This window comes from Hemicordylus capensis, chromosome 1 (genome assembly GCF_027244095.1).
Source record: "Hemicordylus capensis ecotype Gifberg chromosome 1, rHemCap1.1.pri, whole genome shotgun sequence".
Classification (NCBI taxonomy): domain Eukaryota; kingdom Metazoa; phylum Chordata; class Lepidosauria; order Squamata; family Cordylidae; genus Hemicordylus; species Hemicordylus capensis.
Window position 1 is genome coordinate 227,796,818 of NC_069657.1, and position 12,619 is coordinate 227,809,436.

The window sequence follows — 12,619 nt, forward strand, 5'->3', positions numbered from 1 at the left end:
GTTATGGCTGCCCCATCTCTCAAAGAACATTGTAGAGACAGAAGGGGCAACTCGAGGGAGTGGAGCATCTTCCATCGAACAAAAAGTTTGTCTTCAAAGTTTAGAAAAAAGACAATAAAGGGAGGATATGCTAGAGGCTTATAGAAGTATGCATGGTGTGACAAAAGTGGATGGAGCTACTTTCCCCCCTCAGACCCTCATAGCACTAGAGTCATTCAGCAAAACTGAGTGGCAGTAGATTCAGGCCAGACAAGAGAAAGTACTTCACACAGCACATGCTATCAGCCATGCTTTGTTTTGTTTATGGTAGCTGCATGGAACCTTCATTCCTGGAAGCATCAGGCTAGTCACTTGCACATGAGATCCTCTGATCTGGTTGTGCTCTTCATATGTTATTGCTATTGTTATTATTACAATAATTGTGTAATACCACACTTAATTTGTTGATATCTGATTATTCTGGGGAAAGGGCACATAGTTATTATTATTTTTAATTATTAATTTGATTTCTATACCGCCCTTCCAAAAATGGCTCAGGGCGGTTTACAAAGAGAGATAACAAACAAATAAGATGGCTCCCTGTCCCCAAAGGGCTCACATTCTGAAAAGAAACATAAGACACACACCAGCAACAGTCACTGGAAGTACTGTGCTGGAGGTGGATAGGGCCGTTTACTCTCCCCCTGCTAAATAAAGAGAATCACCAGGGTAAAAGGTGCCTCTTTGCCCAGTTAGCAGGGGTCGTAGTTGCTTTTTAGCCTACTTTCCAGTAGGCTTATGAGATTACCTGGCATTCCATGTATGTCAACCCGCCCCCCGCCATCAACTTCGCAATGGATACAGTTGTGGGTACAGTTGTAGGGACATAGAGACACCTCAATGACATAGTTTGTGATGATGTCATCTACCCCAATTCAAGATGGCAGATACATGAAGGTTTGAGGTGCAAGTGGGGACCAATTTGGACCAAATTTGGTACAGTTGTTGGGACACATAAGGACACCTCAAATGCATAGTTTGTGAAGGTGTCACCCAGCCCAATTCAATATGGCAGACGCATGAATGTTTGAGGCACAAATGAGCTAACTTGCGAACTGCCTGATTTGGATGAAATTTAGTCCAGTTGTGGAGATAGTGAAAGGGAAGTAGACAGATTAGTTCTTACTAGAACAACTTGATGTTTCTTGCCCTGCAGATCCAAAACAAAGACTCAGTCTTTTGCAAAACTACATCCTTATTCATGGGATGCAACCAAATATGGTGCCAGCTGGGGAACTGTGAGTGACAAAGAACCGAGTGTTTTAAATCAAACAGATCTAACAACGGCTGTTTCATACATGGACCTTCTCCCTGAGTGCCTGTCAGCCAAACTGCAGCTGGAGAAAACAGAGAGCAGAAGGTAAGGGTTGTCCTTCTCGTTTGAAAGTTTGTTGCCAGTTCTGTGGGTGGTAGTGTGCTGGGCAGTTCAGTACTGGGAACACAATTGTGACTCATGGAAGGAGTTAGTTGCAAGGGAAGTTGAAAGCTGGAGGGGATGGAAATGGGGCAAGTAAATAAAAAGGGAACTATGAAAATCCCCTTTTTGTGTCATGGATGTCAAGGAGACTGGAAGGTGCTGTATGCACAGCCTCCTTAACTGAGGTCTCTCTCTCTCTCTCTTTCACGCACTCTCTGAATGGCTTCCTGAAAATGGGTTTAGGAATGGGAGTGGGATTGAGGGAAGACGTTATATTCAGCTTTACAGGTAGGTTCTCCAGAGACTCCTGGAGGGCATTTGTTATTTGAGGGATGGCAGCTCACCCTGGAACCACTAGGGCAGGATCTTCAGAGGAAGGTTTATCGGGGGAAAGGGCCAAACCACCCAACTTTGTGAGCAGTTTGATGGGGTTTTTCAGCACTTTCATGATCTCAGAGTAACTTTTATTTTTGCAGCTTTTCTTTCCCCACCCAACCTATCCCAATAGGGCAGGGATTCTTCACAGGGAAAATGGGAATAGCATTTCTCAGCTGCATCGTTAGTGCTGAAGGCCTCATTTTTGCAGTGAGGCTGCAGCCCCTGTCTAACCGCTGCTGCTGACCCCCCACCTGAGAGGCCACTGGCTGCAGCCCAGCAGGCCTCCATGAAGAGTGACCATTTTCAACCCCACGGAGGGAGGCATGGCTCAGCAACAGCGGCAAGTCAATTAGCTTGCAGGGGCCCCACCACCACTGAATGGAAGTGAGCTCAGTGCTTCTCACAGCCTTTAACCCAGCAGATGACTCTGTTCCTGATCCTGACCCCCACCCCTCCTCCTGACAGGACAAGGAGAAGATATCGTCACTGAGAAAATAGAGGGGTGGGGGGGATGGCACTGCCTTGGGGAAATGAGTGCCAATTCCGGCCCCACAAGATGTTTCTTGGGTGCCAAACATAGGCATGCCTCAGGCGATGGAGGGAGTGAGCACTCCACTCCCTGCAAGCCGCCCTCATGCCTGCTCTGGTTTCAGTGGAGCTGATGCCTACCCACAGTTCACTCAGTGGACTAAGGGCCTGGTTGCTCGAGGGGTTAAGGGAGCTACTCTGGCTGGTGGTGGAGGGGAGTTCTGGAGCCATTCCTGCTCTTGTTCTTCCCATTAAAAACAAAGGAAAGTGAAGAAAACACAAACTCCGTTCCAGGAGCAGGGACAAAAGCATACACAAGAAATGAAGGTCCGGTAGCTCCTCTCCATCCCCATAGAAATATTTTCTGCCTTTTTCCAATTCTGGTTGTTCCCCTAGGGCAGGGCTGCACAACTTTGGCCCTCCTGCAGCAACTGGACTCCCAACTCCCAGCTTCTTTCAGTTAATTCCTGTCCTCATGGAAGACATTTGGCCCTTCCTTCTTCCAGGGACCAGGTTTTGGAGTCAAGGCTTCTGCCTTTGCCCTGCATGGGGGAGGTAGCCAGGGCTTCCTAGGGATTTCCCGCTTTCTGTATGCCCTGTTTGTTTGTTTGTTTGTTTGTTTGTTTTGATATTTGTCCCTCCGTCAGCCTTTCCTTGGTTGCCTATTCTTTTTTGCAAGTTTTTAAACAAGGTCAGTATTTGGGGGCTGAGGGGTTGCTCTTACTTTCCCAGTCTGATCTGAGAGGATGGGGCGGCTTCTCTTCTTGGAGAAGACTCCTGTGAAGACCCTGCCTACAGCTCTGGGTGCAGTGCCATCTTTTTTGTGATCAGTACCCTTCAGGAATCTTAGAAACTTTCCTTTTTTAAGCAACATACTTTTGCTTCTGTATAAGCTGACATTCGGCAAAATTACTAGACTGCATCTGGGTTGCTACAGGTTATGTTTATGCTGAGGAGTCTGGTCTGGCAACCAAGTGCGAAAGGGTCCTGTTTCTTGCCTGAAGAATGCTAGCTTTGGTACACTCTAGTTGTTCAGGCTATACATCTGGATCAGAGTGAAAAACAAAAATCTGGACTTAACTAGTGAGTTTCCTGTCTCTCTGCACATGTGTGCAAAATCCCTCTCTCCCATGTGCCGACTCTCTGAGCATACTGTTGATGCTCCAAGCACCATGCAGTAAGAAAATAGATACAGAGGGGAGGTTACTTCCAGCTCTATCCCTTCCTGCTTGTATTTCTCTTCTCCTCTGGAGATATTATGTTAGATTTACCCACTGTTGTTTGTTTGTTGCTTTTCAACAACAAAAAAGGCTTACATAGAAAAAAGAAGATGCTTCCCTGTCCCTGGAGGGCTCTAAAAAGAAAGAGAAAATAGACCCCAGCAACAGCCACTGGAAAAACACTGTGCTAGGGAAAATAGGGACCATTGCTCTCTCTCCCTGCTAGAAATAGTCGCCATTTTTCAAAGGTGCCTCTTTGCCCAGTTAGCAGGGTTTAACAGTGCCTGTGCAATGCACTGTGTAATGCCACAGTGTGTAGGTGCAGTTAGCATTGTTATTAATAGCTGAAGCATTCTGTTTGAGTTCAGATCTGCAAGCTTTGATCTCCTGCCCAGGAGCTGAGTCCTGAGCAACTTTAAGTCCTGCCTATTGGACTCAGTTGAGTAGTCTTTGCTCGTTGGTTGTGCTCTTGCATCCCTGTGGAATACAAATGGAAAACTCGCTGATAAATCTAAGCTTAGTTTTATAAATGATTTTAATTTTAATGATTTTTAAATGATTTTAATTGTTTAAATGATTTTACTTGTAAACCACTCAGAGATGCAAGTTTGGGGCTTTATAGAAATATGATAGATAGATAATGTGATTAATAATTAGGAATAACAAAGGAAAGGAGAAAACTTGGAGGGAGAGCTATTACCCTGTGCAATATTTTTCTTGTGACTTTCATCTTGTTTGTTCTAGATTTGATGAGCAGCTGCAGCAGTTGTTGGTTACGGACCCTGAGTCATTCCAGGATTCTCCATCTCTTCCTCTTTACCTTCCTGAAGCTCTGGTATCTGTGCCTCAGATTATCCACCCACTGGCAAAAGCACTGACATCAAGAAGCCCAGAGGTAAAAAATTTAACAGATGTATGACAATAGAATAAAACATGAAGGAGCAGCAGAGGAGCTGTGGTAGAGACATCAGCCCATGGGAGGTTTTCATCATCTTGCCACCTTGGTGGGGATTTTAATGTTTGTGCCAGGGCCTTGGTTGCAGTTCAGTATTCCATGGCAAGCATTGGCCTTTCCCAATTAATATCTCTCTCTACTCATTGAGCAGGACATGCTCTCCATTTGGCATATTTTGCTGAATAGATGATGCTCATTTTATGTTATGAAGGAGATTTGGATCACTTCTTTATCATAGGCAGATCACTACCTGATAGAGTTTAGTGGGGGGCGGGGGCGGCAGTCTTAACCCCTCTGCAAAAGTTACAAAGGTAACAAAAAGAACAAATTCTGCAGAACTTGCTAGACACATAGCATGTGTCCCTAACTTTCTGTAATGTGTTAGCTATTCAGAAGTAGCAATATACAGCCAGTCGTAGCCAGCAGTCTAGCTAACTAGGGATGTACGCAAAATGGATTTTGCATTTCGAGCTCAAAACGAAGAGCAAATGGCTGAAAGGTTTAGTCAAAACATCCTCGAAAAGTTTTCAGTGTTTTGGCCATAGGGGAACAATGGGGAACTCGAGACACCCAATTGTTCCCTATGGGTAGCTCCTAGGGACCCCAAAGTGGGTTATGTGTTAGGGCATGATTGGTGCTATCTACTACCCAACCAATCCAATGGTGTTTGGGGGAAAAGTTTAAAGATTGGTTACAAATCACCCGCTTGCCCATTGCTTTTGTGGTTTGGGGGGTAGGTAGTACCTATCATGCCCAACCACACAACCCACTTTGGTTTCGCTAGGAGCGACCCATGGGGAACAATGGGGTTTTTCAAATTTTCCCATTGTTTTCTATTGCCGGAACAAGCTGCACTGCACTGCACTGCACACAAGTTCTGCACTACAGTTTGCAGTGCATTTTGCATCCCTACCTTGAAAAACACTGCAGAAGCACACAGTAAAAGGGAATCTGTCCCTCCCAACACAACACACATTTCAAACACAGCCCCAAAATGGCCAAAAACGAATCACTGACTCAGAATCCACTGCCAGCCACAGTGTCTGCGCCGCAGTAACATCATTGGCACAAGATGCTCTCTCACACACAATTATAGTTCCTTTCTTCCTAGCATTGCCGCAGCAGCACCCTTAGCAGCAAGCATAGCCATAAGTTCAACTAGAGCAACTTCAGCCACATTTTGACTGAGTACACTTTGCAATGCAGATGGCAGAGCAGTGAGTGAAACATAAGTCAGCCTCAAGGCCAGACATGGAGCTTATCACAGCAATCACCATGAAATACTACACACAAACCTACCTGCCACTGTCCATTTCTCGCACAACACTATTTCACAAACAAAACAAACCACAACTCAAGGAAAGCAGGCAACCAAGTTCTGCCATTGTCAGTCTGAGAACCAGAAAAATCAGTTAGTTATAGCAGCAATAGCACAGCGTAATATACTCAGTGCTGAGAGGGAAATCCCTCAAAATCAAAATCAAACCTACCTACCTCCTCCTGATGTATCCTCTTCAACAGAGACATGCTATAAGGGCTCTCTCTGCCTCCCAGTCCCCTTTGAATAATTTTTGAAATCCACCCCCACACCAGCTGATGGGGGCACAGCTGATGCTGGGCTGGGGAACAGCATAGTGTGGAAGAGGCAGGCAGGATTGTAAGCCCTGACTGTGTACCATAGTCAGGCTTGAACAGGTGGTCTAGTCATATTCTTTGGACTTGGATTGTTGCAGAAATGCCAGAAAGGTTGGCTGCCACCGCATGGAAAGAACTTCTGGCATCTAGACTTCACTTTACAATAATCATTTTCTGCAGCCTTTGTTAAGTGTACATGTGATTTGCAATGCTCAAGTCATAAGCACTGAAATGGTAATAAAGCATGAACATGATTAATCTGGGCTTTTTACTGGGCTGCGTTAGTGTATCTACTCACAAGAAGGGTATGCCACTTTCCCTTCCTAGTTAAGAGTTTTGCATCACTGCTTTTTAAACTTTGATTTGACAGAATGTTTTGTTTCTCTCTGTTCAGACAAGAAACTGGATGGAACTGAAGGACACAGACACCTCTCTGTCACATAGGCTCGCCTACTTGAAGCAAATGATTAGGTCCAACAAAGAAGAAGAAATGGCTTGTGAAATGCACTTGTCTACATTGCTGGACATGATAGATGCTTGATCAGGGTCAGTCGGAATGTTGGAGGCAAGCTTGCTTATATGAAAAACCTTTAGGAATGGCTTGAATAACATAAAACAATCGTGATTTTAGCCAGCATAATGAAGTCTAGTGCCTCTTTGGAGGAAATTGCCAGTTTCTTGTGAGCTTAGGTTTAGTGCTTTCAGCTTTCCTCTCTTGTGGAATGTGAGCAGAGGTGTCTTATCCATGCAGTTACAGATTTTCTATACTCAGCAGAAGCACATTTAAGAGCTGAAGATATTTTCGTCAGGATTCAGAAGAGAACTTAGTCAGTCTCCAAGGGAGAAAAAGGTGTGTGGTTCCAGATCAGTGTGAGGTGGTTTGTTTGTTTTTAAGTAATGGAAGCTCAGAACCAGGTAGAACCAGGTTAGGGGATTTGTTGAAGGAAGTGCTGTCATAACTTGCTTCCGTTATGATAATTCTAACCTGGGCAGGTTTTAAGTGCACGTTTGCTGTGTTATCACAGGCATGCTGAACCTCTCAGCTATTTACAGAATATCTGTGTCTGACCTACACATAGATAAAAACGTTTCCTACACTGTCATTTTTATTAATGAATGGAAAGACTTCAGTTAAGTGCATTGTAATGTGGGAAGCAGATGTAAAAACTGCTCTAGAAGCCTAGGAGCCCTGGAAGAAGTTGCTCCCACCAGCCTGAGAGCACTATTCTTAGTCCCTGGGGGACTGCTTTTTTAAAAAAAGGAATAGGTTGGTCATCTTTATATTGAGAAGTGTATCACATATTGCTGGGGTCTTTTTTGCAAAGAAAATAAGCTTCACTGTTCAGGACAGGTACTGCATTTCAAACTGTTTTTCTTTTGAGAACATATCATATTGTAATATGAGATTGTGATACTATCACTTATAACCTCACAATATCATATTCAAACTTTTTTTTTTTTAGTATTGATGTTGATCTCTTTGTCAAGAAGCAAGTGACATCCTCCTGGTAGAAGTATTCTAAAATACAAAGTATTCTGAAAAATTCTTGCTCAATAATATTTCTTCTAAAACGAATTTGTCTTTCCCCCCTTAAATATATTCTATTTTACACTTTTATCATTGGCATCCTTATTAGAATATGTGGTTTTGATACTGATATTTATGGTGTGGCAAACTAACATGTCCAGATGATGCTTTCTTTGCATTATTTTTCTCTTAGTACATTATATTGGATATTGTATGTATACAGTATATATTTCTGTTGCCCGTTATAACTAGTGATGTAGAATAAATAAAAACTGAAATGTTTTACAGTTTATACTTTAAATTATATGCATGGGCAAAGTTAACCTGTAAGTATAATAAACCTGAGTTATTACTGAATGTGTTGTCATGAAGTGATTGCATACAATGCCCCTGGCAGTGTTGTTATAAAAGCTCATTTACGTAGAGTAAGATCCTTCTCCATAACACCCAGGGCATGTGCTGCCTGCCACAAACATAAAGAGTTTACAGATCCCTCCCTGGGAGGTTTGCTGCAATGGGGGAGAGTCAAGAGAGGTTGGCATGCATGCAGGAACGATTCCCCTTTTTCCTTCAGCAGGCATTGTGCATCCAGTTGAACTCAAAGCTGCTCGGGAGCACTTCTTTCTGTGGAATGTTAGCGTTGCTCTGGGTGAGTTGGGCCTCCGCTCTCTTTTCTTGTGTAGTTCAGGGTATCCTGATACACATACATCTGCACGTCACTTTTCGGATCCTTTTCTCACTTTGCTGCAACAGTACTGTGAGCCTTCGCTCAGGAGGCAGCCGCTTTTCTCTGCATGCTTGACTGACTTTACCTGGTCAAGGAAGTAGCGCCAGCAATGTGGTTGACTGCTTCCCATGTTAGCAGTGCCCTAACCTGTTACCAAATTATTGCAGTGAAGCACTCACCTTAGGGAAATGGTTATACAAGCTGGCTGTCTCCAGGAAGCTCAGCTGCCCCAAAGAGATTGAGGGCCTCTTGCACTGTCTGTGTCCAGCAATCTAAGCACTACAGTGCCTAGGGGTTAAACACACACACACACACACACACCGCTCTGCTAGAGTGCTGTATCTGTGAGTTTGGGATGGATGGGCAGCCAGCCCCAAACTTCAGCATTGTAGATGAATAGGGCACGGTTTCAGGACTGACTGCACAAATAGGGAAACGGAATACAAAATTCTGCAGGGAGCAAGTAAATCTAGATTCCGCTTTTGCTTTTGTTACTGTTTGGGCTTTTACCTGTTTTAATATTATCTTCCTGTGGAAGGGCTTTGTGCATATGCCCTTCACTTCAGAAAAAGAAAAATTGGGAGTTTTGTCTCTTATTAAAATTGAAATATTTTTCTGTATCGTTGGGGAGTACTCCAGTTATGTACAAAACCCCTTCCTTGTCTGAGGATTTGACCTCTCTACTGAATGTTAGGCGGGCTTCCATTTGCACCTTGACCCAGTTTGTGTTTGCTCTTTCAAGGAACTCTCCTTCCTTTCCCAAGTCCAGGCACACTTTTCCAAGTCCAGGATTTTTAAAAGTTTTGCTGGTGGCAGATATATCTGAGCTTAACTCCTGGCTCTAGTCTGAGGGGTCTTGAGAATACAGTGTAGGCATATTGTGACAGGAGCAGTAAAAAATAAACCTCCCCGTTCAATTTTATCACTCAAGCACAGATTTATTTGTATCCTGTAAACATAGGAACATAAGAAGCTGCCATATACTGAGTCAGACCATTGGTCTATCTAGCTCAGTATTGTCTTCACAGACTGGCAGCGGCTTCTCCAAGGTTGCAGGCAGGAATCTCTCTCAGCCCTATCTTGGAAAAGCCAGGGAGGGAACTTGGAACCTGCTCTTCCCAGAGTGGCTCCATCCCCTGAGGGGAATATCTTACAGTGCTCACTCTTCTGGTCTCCCATTCATATGCAACCAGGGTGGACCCTGCTTAGCTAAGGGGACAAGTCATGCTTGCTACCAAAGACCAGCTCTAAATACTTAGATATACTTAAAATACTTGTATCCTGCTTTATAGCCCCAAAAGTCTTTTCAAGCTTCCAAAATAAAACATTTAGCTCATACCAGGAACATGAATAAGATGGTGTCTCCATGCCAGACTTATTTATGGGGCCTTGCTACTTGACAACAGTTCCTATTGAACACTTTGGAGCCAAGGGAATGGGCTGAATTAATTCTACCTGTTCAGGCCTTCCCTTATTGGCATTGGTTCCCACTGAGGGCCTCAGAGGCAAAGGATTGCGGCTGAAGTTATGGGAAACGCCTTTTAAAATGTTCCCATATCAGGCTGTGTCAAGGGCCAGCCATTCCAAAGAGTAGAGAAGGGTCTGCCCTGGATTGCATTTGAATGGGAGACTACATGGGTGAGCAGTACTGTAAGATATTCTCTGCAGGGGGTGGGGCTGCTCTGGGAAGAGCACCTGCATGCTTGCCAGCTCCTGAAAACAAGCAGAGTTCTTTGTTCTGGCTTGGACAGAGGACGGCTCACAACCATGCTTTGAAGCCTAAGACACTAAAATCCAACTTTCTGTAACTAAGGGGAACTACCTCCTAGATTCTTCCATCTAAGCCTAAAATGCAATGAAGGCTGCTTTATGCTTTTTGGACCTGTTGTTTTCTTTTTAATTGCCTGTAAAACCTGTTCCTTGAACCTTGTATAATAAATAAACTAACTTAAAAAACAACAACTTTTAATGATAATCCTGCACTGTGCTGAGATCTTTCCTACATGAAGCCCTTTCCACACTACTTGGGCCATTGCTACTGTCTATAAGACTCTGGATTTGGGTCTTCCCCTCTGCCTCCCACCCTTTTTGGTTGCAAGGGGGATACTGTCTTAACATGCTGGGCCGTCCCTTGTGTGCTTTGCGGGGCTTCATGCTGCTGTTTCAGGCACCGAGCCTACCTGTGTGTAACGGCTGGTGGTAGCAGCGAAAACCATTTTGGAACAATCTGGGGGTGCAGAGGCTGGAAAGCCTACATGCTCAGGCCAGCAACATGCGCGGACTCCATTGGCTATACCAAGATTTTCTGCAGTAATGCAAGTTCCTCATTTAACTTTTTAAAAAAGATTGAACCTCTTGGGGCTCAATTATTATTATTATTTAACTGGTATATATTTTGGGGGGTGGGGGATGCTGTAAGCTGCTCTGAGCCAATAAGAACAGCCATGCTGAATTGGGCTCAAGGCCTGTCTAGTCCAGCATCCTGTTTCACACAGTAGCTCAGCCGATGCCTCTGAGAAACCCATGGCAAGAGGTGAGGGCATGCACACACTCTCTCTGTACTTCAATCAAGTACAGAGATTCTGCATAAAAGCCTTTATTTTGAGCTTGCTACCCATATTGATCTTTCTAATGAGAACATAGGAAGCTGCCATATACTGAGTCAGACCATTGGTCTATCTAGCTCAGTATTGTCTTCACAGACTGGCAGTGGCTTCTCCAAGGTTGCAGTCAGGAATCTCTCTCAGCCCCATCTTGGAGAAGCCAGGGAGGGAACTTGGAACCTTCTGCTCTTCCCAGAGCAGCTCCATCCCCTAAGGGGGAATATCAGTGCTCACACTTCCAGTCTCCCTTTCATATGCAACCAGGGCAGACCCTGCTTAGCTAAGGGGACAAGTCATGCTTGCCACCACCAGACCAGCTCTCCTCTGTCTGCTGTTCAGACCAACAAGAGATGAATACAGGAAAACTGGTAGTAAAGTTTGTCTGAATGCTGTTTTGAAAATACTTTTATACTTTCCATTCTTGGCTGGTGTAGGAGATCACCCAAGCTTGGGATTACATCCCCCCACATGCTCCAAAAGGCAGGAAGTAGTCATAATTGAATATCCTTAACCCAGTGCATGTGGGAGGATCTCCTCAGTTCTACTTCCTGCCTCTGCTCCAAAAGGCTCGCATTACAGCTTGCTGGCTCTGGCCTTGTTTACTAGGCCTCTTCTTTTCTTCTGCTTACATTCCTATTATTTTTGACTATTTCTGATCTATTCTTCACTACTATTAGTTTTCTCTAGTTACTAAAGGAAAAAAAGGGGGGGGATTAAAAAAATTAAATTTTTTAAATTTCATATCTGTTCTTCTACTGTCCGTTCTGTTATTCGTTACCTCTCCTCACCTCTTGCCGACCCTTTGGCCGATGTCCTCTAAGAAGACCATTGGACTCCTGGCCGTTAGGGAGAGATCTGCCCGTCAGCACCTGTTCCCGCCAAAAACTCGGGTCTGCGCAAATCCTGTAAGGAGAATGGCGGATATATCAGATGACCTTGCTGGCGCCAGTAGGCCACAGCGGTCCTCTCTGTTGCCAGATACCGGTGAGGAGACTGGGCGCAATTAATGCCACCAGCAATCCACCGTAGCAGGACACCAGAAGCGGAGGCTTCCCGACAAGGAGGCCCCGTTGGTGGGAGAGCTTTCGCCCGGCAGTGCGGGCAAGGTAAGCCTGCAAGATTTGGCCTTGCCCCCCCCCCCCCAACTCCTTTCCCTAGCAGTTGGGCGTGCAGGAGGAGGACTGCCTCAGCAAGTACTGGGGCCGCGCCGAAAGAAACGTCAGCAGGAGTGGCCGCCCCAGAGCCCGTCGGAATCAGACAGGGAGGACGTGGCAGGCAGTGCTGGGCCTGTGGATGGGGCGTTGGAGCACCCAGAAGGCCATGAACAGCTCCCCCCGGTGAGATCGGGACTTGCTCAGGGGGGTGAGGCGTTGGGTGCAGATGCCCCCTATGTGGCCCCTCCCTCAGGGCCTACTCCTACAGGGAATGTGGGGGTTCCCCCCGATGCTGCCACTGTGAAGGGCTGGATTCAGGAGGCCGTTCAGGTCTCACTGGCAGCAGCGCTTAAAGTGCGGAAGCCTGCAAGGCATTGCAAGGCAGGCTGTGATCCATGTGTCGTCCTCAGACTCTCAGGAGGAGACGGTGCCCGC

The 12,619-nt window shown here is 45.3% G+C and overlaps 1 protein-coding gene across 3 annotated transcripts in view; it reads left to right on the forward strand.

Moving 5' to 3' along the window:
* Nucleotides 1-8,057, forward strand: part of MCM3AP (minichromosome maintenance complex component 3 associated protein) — a 73,026-nt gene extending 64,969 nt beyond the window's left edge. For all 3 annotated transcript variants that reach the window (XM_053283080.1, XM_053283078.1, XM_053283079.1), the window contains exons 27-29: nt 1,196-1,399; nt 4,327-4,477; nt 6,567-8,057. In XM_053283080.1, coding sequence (XP_053139055.1) covers nt 1,196-1,399; nt 4,327-4,477; nt 6,567-6,713 — 502 coding nt within the window. In that variant the 3' untranslated portion in view covers nt 6,714-8,057. The remainder of the gene's footprint in view (nt 1-1,195; nt 1,400-4,326; nt 4,478-6,566) is intronic.
* Nucleotides 8,058-12,619: the final 4,562 nt, after the last annotated feature.